Consider the following 20,361-nt stretch of genomic DNA (forward strand, 5'->3'; position numbering starts at 1 on the left):
AAACGGTTAAGTTATTGGAAATGTTAACTGAAGGCACATTAAGATAATAGTTCTTAAAAACAAATAAAAAAGACGCAACACGCAAAACCTATATATATATATATATATATAAAATTATGTCTCGGTCTTTATATAATATATATATATATATATATATATATATAATAGACATAATTTTTCACCGGTTTTTGAAATCCACCCGCTTGCATATTCGAGCGATTGAGGTAAATAGGTGAACAAAATAATTGAATTGGTTCGTATGGCCGGTAGCGGTGAATTCATTGTTGTTGCCGGTCCTTATTATATTTCTGGTTAAGTTTTATGAGTATTGCTTTATGATTATGATGATCACTTTAGAGCTGTTATAATAATTAGGTGGCTTATAACTGTAATTTTGTTCATGCTGCTCGGGATAGTCTGCCGATTTAGTTAGAAGTCCTCCGCCTGCTCACCAACATACTTCTCCAGTTACCCCGGTATACCCTAATGTAACTAATTTATGTGCTTTTACACCTACACTAACACAGTGTTAATAAACATATTCCTTTTACTGTAAGGCCTATTCCAGTTTAAAAAATTCATAATCACTCTCCTTCTTGATGCGACTGGCAAATCATATTACTTTGTGGCAACCGGGTTTTTAACCTAATTTGACCCCGCCTTTTAATCCGAATTTGCTGGTGGCCTGATCGAGATCTTGACCGGAAGTGAGATATTCAAGATGGCGGCCAACCATAGCGACCTTAATGAGTTCCTTGTATGAAGACTCGTATTATTTTTATATATTTTGCTATAATAATTTATGCAAAAAATAACAGTGATAATAAAACGTATTTTCTGAAAGTTTGGAGTAACCTACATGAAATGGTTCAAAATATACATCCCTTTAAAGATAGAAAAAATTGTCGTGAAACTGCGTCGCACCGAAATAAGAAATCCCAGAGCATTACAACACAAAATGCACTCGAAGGACTTTAAGTAGTCTTTAATTTTTTTATATACATATATATTAATTTAATTATTTATTCAATATTTTAATAATTAAATACACGTTTGGGGACATTGAATCTATGTACACATACTACCTAAGGCTCTCTTTGTATAAAAATGCGTCTAGTATGAGAACTATGAGGATTAATATGAATAATCAATAAATCTATCGTTTATTACTCAATTGATTGATTCTCAGTGTAATGAAGAAATATTAAATATTGTTAAATAAGCCCCAATTATATGTTCGTTAGGTAGCTCTAATGCTGAAGCCACGCAATTAACACATAAAACTAAAATATATTCTTAATGTTACGGGCGTTAAAGTGAGTATGATATTATTTTAAAGAATGATTATTTATCATGAAAATTAGCTAACAAATTGTGTATCTGATTGGCAGTCCAGATTCTATGTTTCTGAGTGAGTTTCAACTGGTTAGTTTTCTGCATTTGAGTAAGTAATAGTTTTTCTTTGGCAGTGTAAAAACCGTAGCCCGTTCCCCCATTACACTGTTGCAAGTATCGATTCAGAATCCTGTTTTCTTGCTTGCTGGTTATTCGTAGACGGCCAGGTTTTTTCAAACGGGAGACTGTTCTGTGTTTTCTGCGATACTCTATGGTAGTTTGAATTGTAGATCTTGGCAACGAATGGTCCATGGATAATTAATTGGTACGTTGATTTGCCGTTATTATTGGAAATTATAATTTTCCACACTTTTTCAGTCAGTGGTGTAACTCGTGCCATTTCGCTAGAAATATTATTTAATATTAAATAACTTAATTTTTTTTTAATCTCAAATAAACGATCTGTTTTGCTTCACATATGAAGTTTACGTAATTTTTTGATTGCGAGATGTTAATTTTATGACATAATTATATTACTTAAACTCACATCTTCCGTGTAATTATGTTTGTGATTTTTTTGTCTACCTACTAATTTAAATTCTACCCATTGAACATGTACCTACCAACTTTTTTTGTATACTGTTATTTATAAATGGATAATTTCCTAGTACTATAAAATAATTAGATAGATCATTTAAGGCGATTTTTGTAAATCTAAACATACGCATGTATACGCTCACCATATCATATATAAATAAGTGTTAATTTCTCATGTAAGTGAATTGTAAATAATCTTATCAGAAAAATAAATTTCTTTAAACCAACTTAAAATAAATAACATTATTACACTTGGTACAACGCAAGATTAAACTGGTTTTAATAAATTTGTGTGTAACGTATTCGATTATAGTATTTTATGCAACAGTTGTATAAGAAGGGTCAAAAAAGGCGAGTGGCGTGAGTTACAATGTGAGCCGGAGCCGAAGGCGTAGGCGAACATTGTAAAGGAATACGCCACGAGCATTTTTTGACCTACTTATACAACGTTGCATACAATATTTTTCCTACGAGTCAACAAAAATAAATCTTAATTTAGGTAAACAAAGCAAAAGTATATAGCCAAGACGCGCGAGCATACCTTGTTACGCGCCCGGCTGGTCCGCGACACCTTCTCGTAACTCATGAGGCCCTGGTACTTGCTACTTGCTAAATTAAATTTTTGGACAGTTTTTTCTCAATTTTGGCCACCGTAGCCTACGGAGACTAACAAGCAACGCTAAGCGGTCTTCGTAGTCTATGAGTGCTGCTATATTACGGGTGTCACATGCGTGTTTCTGACTTATGAAGTAATTATTTTTACTATGCAACCAAATGAATATTTTGTAAGTTGGCAGCAATGCACTTAGTTTAAAACTGTATTCGTTTTGGTTTTGTTAGGTTGGTGGCCATTAATCGCAGTAACATTATAGCGATTAAAAGCACAAGAGCTTTTATGAGGAATAGACAATATAGACTTTTCTTGAAACCTTTTATGTATGTTCTTATATTCGTGTTAATGAATGCATAAATGACAGATAACAGTAGAGGAGTAGGAAAATCATTTAAGTCAACCTGGGTTTAAATAGCAGTCTTTGAAATTAGTATGATAAGTATCCTACTGTGTTGAACGAGTAGACGACCTGATATGAATTGGGTCTCGTTAAATTGATCTTTTACGAAGTTGGATGTTGACTAAACTTGTTTTAGCTCTTAATTAACATGTTTTTACTTTGAATTAATTAGATGTAAATTATGATTGATATCTGAAAAATAAATAAACTTAAATATTGTTATATCAAAGCATACTTACTAGCTTAGGCTGCATCGTTAAATACGTTAGCAACGTTATTTGTTACTCTGGTATTTTTATTTCGAGTTACATGCTTTTTATATTCATGTCTGTAATGTATAACGTGTGATTCTAAAGTTATGGTTCGTTATTTGCAGAGCGATGGAATGTATCCGCACTTCTCGCCCCAGCATTACCAGATGTACCAACAACACTTCAGAGTTGCGCAGGCACAAGACACCCGGCCCATGCCCTCTCAGTATCCAAGGTAACGCTTACTCGAATTACTGTGTATTTTTATGGGCTTGTATTTATAAACATGAAACTCGTTCTAAATTATATGGTACAATAGGACTAGAAGATTGAACTAAGGACTAAAGGATTGGGATTAAAGCATTGACGATTATTTTAAGGAATAAAAACATTGAAGATTTTTTGAAGTGGATATCTCTTACTCAGGGCGGACACGCCATACATCGAAAATCATTTGCGTTTCTACACTCGCGGGCAAATAGTACGGGTCAGTGACAAAAACCCTTATGTTTTGCAAATTAATAGCGGTACGTGCAGGAAACTAACTATGTATTATAGAGAATTTAATATCGAATTGAATTGAACCTTTAATGTTCTACAAGAAATCAGGAAATTTTTTTATTAAAAAAAGTCGAATTTTGAATTAAATTCAAATTGAGGTTATTTAAATTTTGCTTGTTTTCTCAATTTTGTTTTCAATCTGTCAAAGCAAAATAATAAAAGACAGTTATTGTTGTCTTTGATGGTGTGTCTTTATTGTTGTCTTTGGACCCGGGTACGTCCTTAAACTACGTCCACAAGAGAGGTATGGGCATTGTGAATGTCATTTCGCTTTGTGTGGTAGGGCACAGCACAGCGGATGTAATTCCAGATCTAGAGCAGAGCCCAACTGGGGAAGTACCTCCACCTTACAGAAAACCGCAGCCAAATAACACTAGACCCTACTCATAGTGTTGTGTTCCTGCCGGTGAGTAAGGTTGCCAGAGCTCAACGAGGGGTGGAAGGGGGTTAGGGTCGGCAACGCGCATGTAACTCCTCTGGAGTTGCAGGCGTACATAGGCTACGGATACTGCTTACCATCAGGCGGGCCGTATACTTGTTGGCCACCGACATAGTATTAAAAAAAAAGGTAATTATTGAATTACTATCATGTCGCTAACACAGGATGAATGTACATGTATCATCATTTTGTTAAAAGAAGGCAGAAGTCAGAGATATACATCAAGAAGAACAGGCGTGTCACTATCTACGGTGCATAGAGCCCTCTAACGTTGCCTACAAACTAGCAGGAACCATCGAAGACCAGGAACCGGCAGGCCGAGATGTACTACGGCTAGAGAAGATAGATTTATTGTTACAAGCATGCTCCGAAATCGGCATCTCACTGCAGTTGAAGTCAAAAACCAACTTTGGGAGACCCGAAGAGATGACATCAGCGAGTGGACTGTAAGGCGGCGGTTTCGTGAAGCTAATTTGACCTCAAATAGAACGGCAAATGGCCCAAAACTTGACAGACGACATCGAACAGCAAGAAAACTTTACGTACGCGAATACAGGCGATGGGGTGACGAAGAATGGACAAGAATTAAGTTTTCTGACGAATCCAGATTTATGCTCTATGCACATGACGGGCAGCGAAGAGTATACAGACGGTCAGGTGAACGATTTATTCCAGCGTGTTTTGAAGAAATAGTTGCCTTCGGCGGTGGTTCTATTACGGTTTGGGCTGGAATCTCTTCAGAGAGTCGCACGGAATTAGTTTTGATAGAAAATGGAACGTTAACTAGTGCCAGATATGTGGAAGAGATTCTTCGGCCCATGAGCATGTCGGCCCATATTTAATTAATATGGGTGAATACTCTTATGTTCATGCATGACAACGCCAGGCCACACACAGCTCAGATTGTAGAAGATTATTTTGAGGAGGTTGGCATCAACACTATGAACTGTAGGGCCAGTGAGAGAAGCCCGGAACTCATCATCATCATCATCATTTTTATTCAATAACAATATTACATTGTGTTTGAAAAATCTTAAATCTAGGCACATGCATACAAAAAAATATATCAAAATAATCATCATAAAAGTAAATATTAAAACTAATTCAAATAAATCGCCCGCTCAAATAGATAGCCCAAAAATAAAAATAAAACATGAATAGTAATTAAAAAAATTGTCAGTAAAAAATTAAAAATACGAGAAAAAAAAAACTAAAAATGTCAACAAGTAAAAAGAAAAAATAATCAAATAATATCATTTAAAAATTAAAAATTAAGAGAAAAAAAAAATTAGTAACATGTCAGAATAAGAAAATAAATTATAAATTAAGAGAAAAAATGTCACTTAGTAAAAACTGTAGGGCTCCTGATATCCGTGATACACGCCGATCCGTAGCTACGGGTTCTTAAGCCCGGCGGTACTAAGATCACGAATTTCACGAACACGGCAAGGTACGTACCTCGTACCTGCGTTCGCGACCGGATTCACGTGACACGCCGTGACACGCCATGATACGTAGCCCGTACCTGCGTTCGTGTGCGGAGCTTCGGGCTCGGTTCCGTTGGATAGGTACTTATCGCACGTCTCGTAGGTTCGACACGCCCGGGAGATAAATAAATAAGGACTAGGTATAATTGAATTGAGTTACCACTTAGTATATTGAATACGGGACGTTCGTCGGACAAACATTTACGTGTGAATTAAACTTAAATTGTATTTTTTGCATCGATTTGAATATAATGGCTATATCTAAATAATTTATGGGGTGATCCTGTTTTTTGTATAACCAGCTAATGATTAATAGTCAAAACTAGCGACCTGCTCGTTGCATAGCACTAATATAAATATAAGGTGTAAAACTCCCTAGTAAGTATCATTATAATTATGAACTTAAGCAACGCTGTGCTACTGGGTGTCATTATTAAATCAAGAGAAGACATTTTTTTCTGTTAAGTATTAATGAAATGAATGAAACATACTTGTAAAAGCTTGCTACTATCAAAAAATATAACGTAGCCTAAATATAAACAAGGCAATCCTAATCCAAAGAAACAAAAGGGTAAATTTCTGCAAATCTTCGGTAGGTATGATAAAGGTAATACAGGTAAACAAATTCAACAAAAACACATGTACTTCTTATCAGTTTCGGACTTTCGGCACATTAAAGAGTACTGTTTATTTCTAGATTGAAGGTAATAATGACATATTATTGTTAGAGCGTTTTATTGTATGACTAACAAGCTAAGCCAACATACCGGGTTTTTTGTAGATAAGAAGTGCAGTTGCACGTGCAGACAAAGATAATAAGATTTGCGAGCGACTTATTAAATTTATCGACTTATCGTTTATTAAAGTAGCTATATATTCATTGTAATTAATGTTTGGTTCTTTTCATTTATTACTCATTAATATTTAAAAGGCCTTACTATTGGAAATAAATTTTAATTGAAAAGTAGTGAAACGGAATTAGAGCTATAAATAAAAAAATCATGATAAATATTTATTCGTAGCTCATAGAGACCGCATTGTATCTTCACTCAACGTCGCGGGCGGACCGAACCGGCGTGTTCTTAAGATACGTGAAGCCGTGATCACGCCTACACGGATCTACACGGATTCACGTACCACGTATGTCACGTGCGGAACGGACCAGAAAACCGTTGCCGTGAATCACGAAACCGGGCTCACGGCTACGGGTTCACGAATCACGGACACGACCGCGAGCCCTTAAAAAGGTATTAAGCAAAATAAATAAAATAAAAAAGTGAACAAGTAAAAAGACAAGAAAAATTAAATATTATTATGTAAACATTTCCAAAAAGGCGCAAAAATACAAACAAACAGTAATCAACTATTGAAATCGAAATGTCAGCAATTAAATAAATAAATAAAAATTTAATTCCCTAAGTCATGATAAAAGAATTCTTCAATAGTATAAAAACATTTTTGAAGTAAAAACGCACGTAGCTTGGTTTTAAAGGTATCGGGGTCACAAATAGATTTGAGCTCAACCGGTAATTTATTAAAAACTTTAACAGCTTGATAGCGAGCACAATATTCTGCTAATTTAATCTTAGGAGTAAAAGAGTGGTTTAGGTTCTTTGTCCTTGTTGCCAATCTACGCACCCTAGCGTCCTCTGTTTCGCTTGTTGTCAGAGATTTGACTAAATCTGTACAAAGTATTAAAATGTATAGACTTGGCACAGTAAGAATTTCTAGTTTTTTAAAAAAATCTTTACAGGACACCCACTGGGGTTCCCGCACCATTATTCTAAGTGCTCTTTTTTGAAGTAAAAAAGCCTTTTTTATATTATAATCATAAGTAGCTCCCCAGAATTTTATACTATACCTTAGTTTTGAATCAACTAAGGCATAATATACTGCCTTTAATTGGTCTATCCCGATCAATTCTCTTAGGCTCCTTAAAGCGTAACAGGCGGAACTAATTGATTTATCTATTTGCTCTAGTTCCTGCTTCCAATTAAGAAATTGATCAATATAGACTCCAAGAAATTTTACAACTTCAACAGAACACAAGACGTCATTTTCAAAATCGAGTTCAAGTTTATTGTAGTTCCTGCGATCACTCTTAAACAACATGATGCTTGTTTTATCAGTATTAAGTTTTAGGTTGTTTTCTTTGAACCATGCATGGAAAACCGCGAGAGCGGCTCTTATTTTGGTTATTAGGTCATTTTCGTTCTTGGCACTAATAATTGTGTTCGTGTCATCAGCGAATATTACTACTTTCAAATCTGTTAAAGCGGTTTGTATATACTTTATGACATTAATAAATATAATAAATAAAATAGGACCTAAAATAGACCCTTGTGGAACGCCTCGTGTTACAGCGGTAATTCTAGACTTAAAAACTCTCTCTTGGTCATTTACTATATTCCTAATCTCAACATACTGTTTTCTATTTTGTAAGTAGTTTCTAAGCAGGTCAAGATTTTTACCTCTAACTCCATAATATTCTAATTTTTGTAAAAGGATCGTGTGGTCTACCGTATCGAAGGCGGAGCTCAGATCCAAGAAAACTCCCGCTACCTTTAATCCGTTGTTAAGGCATTGTACTACGTCGGTAAGTAACGTATCTATAGCGTTCGTTGTGCCGATATTTCTCTGGTAACCAAATTGCCTAGGATCTATTATATTATGCAATCGCAGATGTGTACTGAGTCTTTTTTTGATGATTTTTTCCAACAACTTTGACATCACTGGTAACAGAGAGATAGGTCGGTAGTTTTTAGGGTCACTCTTAGTATTCTTTTTATGAATAGGAAGGATCTTAGCTGTTTTGAGCTGATCAGGAAAACTGCCCAGGTCGTAACACTTATTAAAAAAGTATGCTAATGGCCCCGCTAATAAATCTAAGTTGTCTTTGAAAATTGAAATAGGCATTTCGTCATTTCCGCAAGATTTTTTGTTTTTCATAGAGGAAACAATACTTGTGATTTCCGTAGGTGTTATTGACCACCAGTTCATATCATTATAACATTTTTTTACACTACTCTCTAACATTTCATATGCGGTGTTACTCTTGATTATGCCTAAATTTGTACCATGATCAAACTTGTTCGAGAATATGTCAGCCACTTCTGTTGAATCACAGATGACTCTGTTGTCCACTTTTAGTTGCATGGATTCTTGCCTGTTTTGTTTGACCTTGTTTCTACACTTATTTACCAGCTTCCAAATATATTTAACAGAATCAATCGATCTTTCCAATTCAGTTTGAATTGTAAGCCTCCTAGCGTGTCTCATTACTTTTCTATAAAGTTGTATGTATTTGCCGCGATATCTTACAACGGTACTATCACATTCCGACTTACTAATCGAGTTAAGGGCTCTTTTCATTTTACTGGATACTTTAATTCCTTTAGTAACCCATTTTAATTATTCCCGTTTATTTAGAATAATTTTCTTTTTTTTCTTAAAAAAACATTGTTGGAACAGTTCTTTTAACTTTTGTAAAAATGTATTCACTCCTAGCTCATACCAGTTAATTGATTGTAATAAATCTCTAAATTTATTATTATTTGTTTTATTAAACAATCTTTGCTCTGTAAAAATGTAACGTGGCGATTCTTGTACATTTTTTCCTTGAAGGAAGAAATCGCTGAATATCCCTGCATGTCCATCTGCTAAATTGTTGTGATCGATTGTGTAATTTAGGATGGCATCATCAGATACGTTGGTTATAATATTATCAATGCTAGACATTGTGTTATTTCTCCTAAACGTGGGGTCGCTAAATATCAACTTAAACCCGTAAGAATTCAGTAGTGATATAAATTCATTTCTTTTTTTGTCAGCTACAAGGAGATTTATGTTGAAGTCTCCACAGATAATACACTTTTTATTAACAAAGTGATCTAACAACAATTCTAACTTTTGCATGAACTCATTAAGTTGACTATCTACAGGATTGCGATACAGACAGATAATACAAGTATTAGTAAGACAGTCCCTAACTCCACAGACTTCAAAACATTCCATCATGTACAAATTGTTGCAAATTGGCAAGTCCTCACATTTTCTACCGATTGATGCTTGTATTAAGGTGCCACCTCTTTTTTTATTCTTTCTTGTGTTATGGGCGGCCAAATAATAATTAGATAATGAGAAGGAAGCAACTAAATCCGATTGAGCGCATACGTGCTCCCACGGCCATACGGGATGAGCTCGGGAGGCGTGTAAGAAATCGAAACCCCGCCCCAGCTACACTTAGAGACCTGAAACAGGTGTTACTGGAAGAATGGGCTAATATCCCGCAAGAACGCATAAGAAACTTAATAAACAGTATGCCCAATCGCTTAGAAGCTGTAAGAAGAGCCCGAGGAGGGAATACGAAGTATTAATATGTTTTTTTTTGTTTTGTGTGTGAGGTACTCGTACCACTGTTGATTTTTTACCTATAATTGATATCGTGTTTACTATGTCATTTAAATATACAAGTGAATATCATTTCTAACTTTTGATGTTGTTTTATTAACTATGAGTTTATCTATAATATACAATTTAATTCATGCTCCTAGCTTTATTATTGTAGGAGATATTGTAGTTTTTCGTACTGACCCGTATTATTTGCCCGCGATTATATGTGTGAACGGCACGTTTGTACACGCGTCATTGTGTGAGTAGTTTAGGGCTGCCTCGCGCGGCGCGCGGGGATGCCGAAGTTCCCGACGCCGGCCGAAGTGTGACACTATGATATAAATATGTAAACTAACGAAATGTAAAGGCTCCAAAATTGACAATTCACTAGGTCAGTTTACATTCCTGTACGTAACACCAACTTGGACTTTCCAAGCGCCATTGTTTAATGAGAGTTACTTAATTTAAATTATATTGTCTGTTGCGAATGGGAGGAGGCAGCAATAAACGGTCGAGTACTATTACCCCCTTATTCATAAACGTGTACTAAAGTTACGATGCCGCTGATCATCGTTTGTCCCTTTTTCCGACGTATTGGTATGATGGAAAGGGACAAACGGAGGGGGAAACCAAGGGTGTTAATGTTTTGGTTTTACTGTACAGCTTAGTAGGCTTAAGTTCAGAATTTACAAATCCGTTTTTACGGGCGTGGGGTGTGGGGTGTGGGATTGCACTCGGTCGCGCTGTTGTAACCTTTGAGTGTTGTGTTGCGGTGCAGGGTGCTGGAGGCGGACGTGTCGGAGGCGCCGACGCCGCCGCTGGAGTTGCGGCGGCCGCCGTCCGCGCGCGTGCCGCGCCCCGCGCACTCGCCGTCGCCCGCCGACCGACATATCAGTGAGTATTTTATTCAATCAATCAATTCTGTATTTCGCCCGCCTTTTAATTTACAACAAAACGGACGGTTGTAATACTCTTCAAGTGGCATATGACGTTTTTGAGTTATTGGAATTACGATTTTATTTCAGTTAATCAAATTTGAAATTTAAATGACATAATCGGTCGGGAGTCGACGGCCTACCACTCCAAGGGTTAATGTTTCTCCGCCAATTTACACTTCTTCAGAAGTTGAATCGTTATAGTACATTTGGAGATAAGATCGCACGGAACATTGAGTACAAATGTTAACTGAATTTAAAGTTATTTAGCCCTTCAGGTGGTATACGTTACGTTTAAAGGTACAACTTGGAACCCGACCGCAGACGACGTGTTGCGGCGATACGATTTGTTTCTACATATATATTTCTATGAAATACCATTCGTAGTCAGCGAGACGAAGTTAGCGACGTGCCGCCGAACGGCAGACTACACTAGCCGCGACCGCAGATCAGTAGCGCCTCTCTCACTTTTACTCGGAACCAACTAGGTATAGGAGGATGTCTCAATAAGAGTGCTCTTTTTCGTTTAAAAAAAAAACGTATTTGAATAAGTAATGATATTCATATTGCATTATATATGGAATTAAATTTCTGGCAAATGCCCACGGCTCTGATGACGGGCTATTCTTTCTTTTCTCTCTTTTCATGAAATTTTCCAAGAGTTTATGACTAAGAAGTGGCTATCTCACCAATAACGCGTTGGATCTTGACTGGTTTATTCACCAAAACCCCATAGAATGAAATCGCACGGCGTTAAAACGCGTGACTGTGGCCGGGTAGGTGACATCTGAATTTCGTGACATGATTCGGTCTGGAAATTGTTGCTGAAATAAATCGATTGTTTCATGGGCATTTTCACAATGATAACACGTTCTTATTTTGTGTAACGCTCCATTTTTATTATTAGGGTTCCGTATCCAAAAGGTACAAAAGGAACCCTTATTGTGCGACTCTGTCTGTCTGTTACATTGCTTAATATCTCGAGAACTACTTAAGCTATTGATTTGAAATAGTTATGAACAACGCTAACCCATACACTTGTACACTAACCCATATACAGTGTATTTTTTTATATTAAATATGGAAAATGCCCAATATAAAGAAGGGGCAAAATTTCTAAGTGTAGTTACTAGGTCAAGTGAAGCCCATGTCATTTGAAAGACCTCTTATTGAACATCACAAAACAATTTTTTTTTATAGTGGAAAAATCGACTAAGGACCTCCCCTTTGTATGTTTTTTTTTCCGAAGTTTACCAACGAAAAAAAATTATAACATGATCATAAATATTACAGGAAAAAATATAATCATAGAGGTATGATGAATCTTAATTAACTACTTTTTTTAATTATCAAAAATCTAATTTGCAATTTAATCCCCTTTGCGGGTGTTTATTATACTTAAAAAATTTATGAGATTACACTAAAAATGCCTTCTTTCAAATAAAACAAACTTATCTGCAGTTGTCGTCTGCGGTCGAGTTCCAACTTGCACCTGAATGAATGAACCTTGAATTATTGAATGCCGTGAAATTACTACCGATTCACAATAGTTCTGTTAAAATATCAATAGAACCCACTGAAACAAATGTATGCCATACTTTTTTTCTTGCTGTTTTGCTATTACAAGCGCATTATTTCACAAGATCACCGTCGCCCAAAACGAGACTGAGAGCAAAAGTAATGTTCAAGCCGTTCGAGAATGACTTTTGTGGGGCCATTTATATCGGCTGATTGTGAATCCATCCATACTATATGAATGTTTCCAGTGTACGCCGTGGGCTGCGGGCGCTCGCCGCCGCCGGCGCACGGCGGAGGCGGCGGCGTGGGCGTGGCGCGGCTGGCCGGCGCGCTGCCGCCGCCGCCCGGCCCGCCCATCGCCAGCCAGGTGCCGCGCGAGGCCGACTCGCTGCAGATGCTGCTCAGGGTATGTACAAACTACTACACTACACTACACACACTCTGTTCGCTGCAATGCACCTTAACACGTTTTGAGCCTCGTGCGGCGTGTGCGTTTAGTCAGCAAAAGACACATTGCCTCAATCATTTACAATAAACTTACCTATAGTGTACTTTTTGGGACCATTGCGACCGGGTGCATTCGCCCAACATTAGCTTAACACTTACCATTGTTACAAACATAACATTTCTATGATTAACTTACTTGGACGTTTTTATTTACAATAACAATATACATAATGGATATATACAGATGATTACTATAACTAGCTTATATATAAAATAGGCCCTTGAGGCATTGTAATAACTTACTTAACATTGTAATACAATAAACATTTTGCTATTACACTCCGGAAGTTTTAACATCACCGCCAACGCGCAATACGCGCATCCCGAACACACTGCATCCGATTTTATATTATTCTGATAATTAGTCTCGTGCATGATCTTTTTTTCATTTTTTTAAATCAATATTTATATCGGTTGAACACCAGAAAAAATAAAAATATTTAAATGTTGAAAAAAGGTTGAGTGATAGAAACGCTAATAATTTTTGGCGCGAATTCCACAGAGCTGATAACGTCCTTCGTTGGACGCGACTGACGTTTGTTACTAATGTTGTTCGTGTATTTCAGCTACTCGACACTAATTATTCGTTTTATTATCCTTAAATATAAACTTAATTAAATAAGTATGAACTGCATGGTTAATTTCTTAAATTGGAACTGATAAACCATTCTATAGGCATTATCTTTTGCCACAGTATACTAACAAATTAAAAATGCAGCTCACAATGTACAATAGCACTGAATATTTTTTCTAATAAAAATTAAATCGAAGTATACAAGAGTACACCAATTTTGTTTGTAGATTTCAATCGATCTGGTAACAAATTACTTCTTACCTTTTGAGCTGGGTCATAAGCTTTGGAAGTACCTACAGTGTGAAGCCTGTATATCATTTTCATTCATTAATGTAAAGTTGTTAAGTTCACTTAGTAGGTATTTAACACAATATACAACAACTAAAAGATATGATACAAGAACTGAGCACCGCTAGCAACAATATTGGACTAAGACTTAATGCTTCCAAAACAAAAATTATTACTAATAGTAAAAAGACACCTTTATTGATTGATTGAACGCGCAAATGGCATTGGATGGGGCATATCCTCAGGAAGCCCGACACCCACCTATCCAAGGTGGCCCTGACCTAGAAAATGCCCGGAAAACGGAAACATAGTCGCCCTAAATCTACTTGGCGCTGTTCCGTGGAGCAAGAGTTGGGTGTATTGGGGATGGGGTGGGAGGAGGTTACCCAAGCTGCCCAGGACCGGAGTCTCCAGGGCTGGACCGAAGAATCACCCTTTTATGGAACAAGTTGCCTATGCAAGCCAAACCTGTATATACAATGAAGAAACAAAACATAAAATTCAAATTTGTCAACGAGCTATGAAGCAGAGCATCCTTAACATCAAACTTAAAGACAAGAAAAGAAACATTGATATTAGAAATAAAACAAATGTTATAGACGCTTTACAACATGCTAAACGCCTCAAATGGAAGTGGGCAGGCCACATAGCTCGCTACTCTGACAAAAGATGGACACTAAAAGCGACAACTTGAAAAGGTCCAGTAGGCAAGAGAAAACAAGGAAGGCCAAAAGAACGGTGGGCAGATGAGATATCTCAAGTAGCCGGTACAAACTGGACAGAGATAGCCAAAGACCGAAGTGTCTGGAAAAATTTGGAGGAGACCTTTACCCGAACGGGACTAAATAAAACATCAAATATTCATATACATACTCTTCATAGTTTCAACTATTAAAAAAAAATTTTATTAAAAAGGTTTATTATTATTATTAAGTAGGTATTTACGAATTTTACACAATATAGAACCGCATAATCTTTAGTTAAACCCCTTGGCACAAAACTGTTTAAAAATTAATTTTATAGATAATATGCAATTTGCCGGTTTATATAATATGCAAAAAGCCCATCCAGACGGGATGATCAAATTACCAATTTGATCAGAAAAGAAATTGGCGTCAATCTCATCTAGCGTCCACACGTATAGTCGTTAGATTTGTAGCTGGCCCCGAGCGGCAAATCCTTTGTCTATTGTTAACTAAAACCGCGCGTGCCACTAACTGCAAAAAATGGTCCGGTTACTTTAACCGGTTATTGAATTACAACTCCTATGGTAATTGAAATAAGATTTAAAATGAACAAATGGAAAAATTATTTGCGATTTCTTGTGTTGTCCCTCTACGGTTACTGAGTGCCGGCGAGTCGAACGCTACAGAACCAGTCTAAAATGTGTCCTCGATATGCGGAACAAAGGCGTGTTATCGGAGAGCGCACCTACATTGGTTTTTTTTTGAGTGTTGGACTAGCCCGCTAGCACAATCGGATTAGGACCAACCTCGAAATCTCTGGAACAGCCATGAAATTTGGTATGTATATAAATTAAAGGCCCCTTTTTCATGCCCACACCATTTGACGTTTGGGGACCTCGAGGAATCGCAGCCATCTTGGAAAATGTGTACCGTCCAGGAGAAATTCTAGTTTTACTCTAAATTATAATCATGAAAATATAGTGTCAGGCAACATTAAAGCTTATTAAATTCTACACAAAAAAGTCCTCGACAACTTTGCGGAAAAAATACACTTGTTATATAAGATACTTGCTGAATCTAAGTTTAACGCTTATACACGCCCAGGGGACATTCTCTCGATAGGAAACTCGGAGGAATATGAATTTCACTTTTAACTATACATTTGTACGTGATCTACCCCAATATTAACATTTTACTCGGCTGCGACTTAACCAGAAAGTAGGGTTATGGGTTTAAGTACTGATGATTCAGTACATCCTGTAGCTAAGGATACTGGACAGATTTTTTAATATGACGTATCGGTAGAATCCTCTTACCCTTCACAACTTGTTTACACTTGTTTTATTACAAAAAAATTAAACCAACCGCCTTGCGATGACTCCGAATTTTAAATCATATTTTTTCTTCTAGTGCCTAAACTATTAAGCAGATTTCAATAAAATAGACATCAGTAAATCCATAATTAGAACACGAGTGCTATGTAATACAAAGTTACTAAAATTAATGGAAGAAAACTTTTTAGCGCTAAATAATGTGATTGCAAATGCAGATTTTAGGTCTTTAGTGGGTTTCAAACAATAGTGACAGTAATCAAATTTGCCAACTACAATTTCTCGGATCCCTATTTGCGCGTCTTAAAGTTTGAGCTTCGGGGACCTCGAGGATCAGACGACTTTTTTGTTTTTTTTTTTTCTTTTATCTCCAATTTTAGATTATTGATGACATTCAAGCGCTCAACTAAAAAAAAATGCCCCCAAACGTGCATACTAATGTGTTCTAGGAGACCTAAATAACGAATAAAATATGATACTTTTGCACACCCAAAATTTAAAAAAACAGACAGCGGATCTATAGAAATCTATGGGTAAATACTGGGATTTATTGTTTCGGAATTGAAATGACTAAGAATAAATTAACTGAAGTTTTACTGGTGATTGGCATCTACAATAATACATGCATCTATAAACCTACAATAATGTCAAAACATCTGTAATTTCGTATTACTAACTGCAAACTAGTGTGTAGCTTTTGATCGACGTGTTGTAAGTACGTACAAATTTAAATAATAAGTGTATTAAACTCAACCAAGTGTTTATCTAGAATTAGTCGACAATAAGTACAATAACCGATGTTTGAGATATAACTATTTGGAATTGCTAAATCGCGACGAAAATACATTTTTATACTAGATTTCTTTCAAAATTTGTGCGACGCAGAACAAAACAACAAATCTGTCTAACGAGTGACGTCACGTGACGTTTAGACCAATGGCATTGCGTTCTGCGCGCATTTTTTGTACTCTTTATTTATTATCATAACTATCATAAGCTATTAAATGATAATTTAATAACGAAAATGCATTTGTAACACGATATAATGGTAACAATCACCCGAATAAAAAATAATTGGTATAAATATAAACTTCTTCTTCTTCTTTTAATTTCTTAAAAATTTAAACATGCAAAATTTATGAAACATTTCTTCTTGACACATCTACTGGCCTAGTCTTCATTAGTTATTTTTCAACGAGTTTGCGACACAATGTGGAGTGACATCTGCTAGCTAGGCCACTGACTTAAAAGACCAATGGGCGTCACAGCATCGCAGATACTGCGAATTTGTGGAACGATCCCTTCCACTCCTTACTCTTTTACTGATTGACGTGTTCTTTGTTCCCGGCAGCGCTACCCGGTGATGTGGCAGGGCCTGCTGGCGCTGAAGAACGACTCGGCGGCGGTGCAGATGCACTTCGTGGGCGGCTGCATGGACGTGGCGGGCGACACGCTGCCGCGCCACACGGACGGCTCCACGCCGCCGCTGCGCATCGCGCAGCGCATGCGCCTCGAGCCCGCGCAGCTCGACCAGGTGCATCGCAAGATGAAGGTTCGTCACTACTGAATATTTCAACTATAGGTGCAGGCTCCAAACTATGCAGCCGACTCAATCTAACTATTTCAGTTTAAAACAAAAGATAAGTAAACGGGTATAATTTAACTGTCTGCAAAAAATGAATGTTTTGATCAGCAGAAAAATATACTGTTTAAGATGACTTATTTCCTTAAGTAAATTATAACTATTAATTGTAACTATTTTTATCATATAGATTTTCCTTACAAAAGTACGTATTACAGATGGAAAACGAGCATTGCATTCTCCTGGCGCTACCGTGCGGGCGCGACCACATGGACGTGCTGCAGCAGTCCACCAACCTCAGCGCCGGCTTCATCACCTACCTGCAGCGCAAGCAGGCCGCCGGCATCGTCAACGTGGCGCCGCCCGGACACCATCAGGTACGTCCGCCATCAGTCGCCCACCGACTGATGGCATCGGGCTTGTGCCCGACGTACAGTGTGCAATATAATAGCTCTGCGACGAAGATCGTCTTATAGAAAAGTTTATTCTTTTCTGGATGACTTGGGTTTAGACGTAAAGCTTTGATTGGAAATAATAGGAAAGATTCTAAATTACAATTATAGTACACAATTGTATTTTTTTCGTTGGGTTTTACGTTTTTATAGGAATTTCCGCAACTTAGTAAAAACAGCCGATTTTCATATTTATTTTTTTTACTTCCAATATCATTTAAGTAAAGGTTATAGTTAATTTTGAAACAATATCAAGTAATGCAGAATAATTATATAAAAAGATACAATATTATTGATCTAAAGTTATAGTTTTACCTTAATTTACATTTTCTTATGTACTGCTATTATATTGCACACAACTGTACACTATTCGGCCAGCATTTGCTGTAGGAGTACAATGTTTGGTATATTGGTGTTATCTCGTCAGAGACCCTTCCACCCCTTCCCAGAAAAATAGTACATTGCGCAACGAGGGGGGTAAGTGGAAAATTTATTGTACGAGAGTCTATATATTATTAAAGACTCGAGTAACTATTCTTACCCCCGGAGTTACACACAATGTTTTTCATCACACTTGCGAAGAAAAAACTAAATTTTAAGCGAAATAATTCTTAAATACAGTGGCAAGGTCTTTTTAGAGCAAGTGTGATGAAAAAGCCAATAAATGGCTTAGTCGTTTATCAAATAGTCCCAACGATTGGCTTTCCCTTTGAATTGCTTACCCGTTGATTTGACTTAGCTCTAGGAAGGGGCTTCCCTTTCAGAGATACTGCTAAAATTAAAGGGTATCCCCTTCCTAATTAAAATAGTTATTTGTGCAACAAGAGAGGAAAGTTAGTTTTTTTAGCTCGTGATTCTAAGTTAGAATCTTGAGCGTAGCGAGGGACTCAAAAACACTAGATGTAAAATAACTTTGCTCTCGTGTGACACATACAACTTTTCACCTCAGTATGGCTTTCACTAAATTAAAAAGCTACTTTGTCTCACTCCCTGGAGTGAGGAAAGTCGCACTTTCCACACTCCCTGGAGTGACAAAAGTAGGTTTGTTCGAACTGCTGAGGTGAAAGAAATATGACATCTGTGCTGTCAACGCGCTAGACACCCAGTCCTTCACATTAAACATAAATAAGCAATATTTGATTCTATTTTTACGAAGAGAAAGATGAAAATTGAATAAGCGTTATAATTTATAATCGATACCCCTTCAAGAGATCGTTAAGGAACGGGTATCGAATGTGTATTAGCTTACCCGTATTATGAAGCGCTTAAAAACCCAGCTTAAAGGGTTTTAGTTAGCAACGGCTTTGATAAGCAAAGCCTTACGAAATACTCATTCCAATACCCTCGAAGGGGATACCGGGTTGGCCCCTGAATTTCGTAAGATGCAAACTTTCATCCGAGCAATTTTTAGGGTTCCGTAGCCAAATGGCAAAAAACGGAACCTTTATATATTCGTCATGTCCGTCTGTCTGTCCGATTATGTCACAGCCACTTTTTTCCGAAACTATAAGAGCTATACTGTTCAAACTTGGTAAGTAGATGTATTCTATGAACCGCATTAAGATTTTTACACAAAAATAGAAAAAAAAAACAATAAATTTTGGGAGTTCAACTCAAAAAATCTTTTTTCATCAAACCCATACGTGTGGGGTATCTATGGATAGGTCTTTAAAAATGATATTGAGGTTTCCCGTAACTTCTAAAATAACAGAATGAATAATCTAAAAAAAATATATGATATACATTGCCATGCAATTTTCCACCGAAAATTGGTTTGAACGAGATCTAGTAAGTAGTTTTTATTAAATACGTCATAAAAATAAAAAAAATAATTTCTTCAAACCCATACGTGTGGGTTATCTATGGATAGGTCTTCAAAAATGATATTTAGGTTTCTAATATCATTTTTTTCTAAACTGAATAGTTTGCGCGAGAGACACTTCCAAAGTGAAAAAATGTGTCCCCCCCCCCCCGTAACTTCTAAAATAACAGACTGAGAAATCTAAAAAAAATATATGATTTACATTACCATGCAAATTTCCACCGAAAATTGGTTTGAACGAGATCGAGTACGCAGTTTTTTTTAATACGTCATAAATGGTACGGTACCCTTCATGGGCGAGCCCGACTCGCACTTGGCCGCTTTTTGTATAACGCGTAGCTACTGAAGCTTGGTGAGAGTCAGAATGGCGGGTGTACCTAAATAAAATTAAATGAAAACCATACCATTTCTTTCTTAGTACCTCCTTAAAAAAAAATTGTACCTCACGGTACTTAAAGTTATTACCAAAAAAAGCGGCCAAGTGCGAGTCGGACTCGCGCATGAAGGGTTCCGTACCATTTAAGACGTATTAAAAAAAATCAACTTACTAGATCTCGTTCAACATTTTACCACTTTGGACACACATTTTAC

At 36.8% G+C, this 20,361-nt stretch overlaps 1 protein-coding gene across 1 annotated transcript in view; it reads left to right on the forward strand.

Moving 5' to 3' along the window:
• LOC133526103 (protein split ends) overlaps nucleotides 1-20,361 on the forward strand; it is a 219,622-nt gene that overhangs the window by 193,257 nt on the left and 6,004 nt on the right. The window contains 6 exon segments of the mRNA XM_061862566.1: nucleotides 417-476; nucleotides 3,322-3,431; nucleotides 10,854-10,969; nucleotides 12,777-12,934; nucleotides 17,266-17,466; nucleotides 17,715-17,873. Coding sequence (XP_061718550.1) covers nucleotides 417-476; nucleotides 3,322-3,431; nucleotides 10,854-10,969; nucleotides 12,777-12,934; nucleotides 17,266-17,466; nucleotides 17,715-17,873 — 804 coding nt within the window.

Source organism: Cydia pomonella, chromosome 16, assembly GCF_033807575.1.
Source record: "Cydia pomonella isolate Wapato2018A chromosome 16, ilCydPomo1, whole genome shotgun sequence".
In the NCBI taxonomy this organism is placed as follows: domain Eukaryota; kingdom Metazoa; phylum Arthropoda; class Insecta; order Lepidoptera; family Tortricidae; genus Cydia; species Cydia pomonella.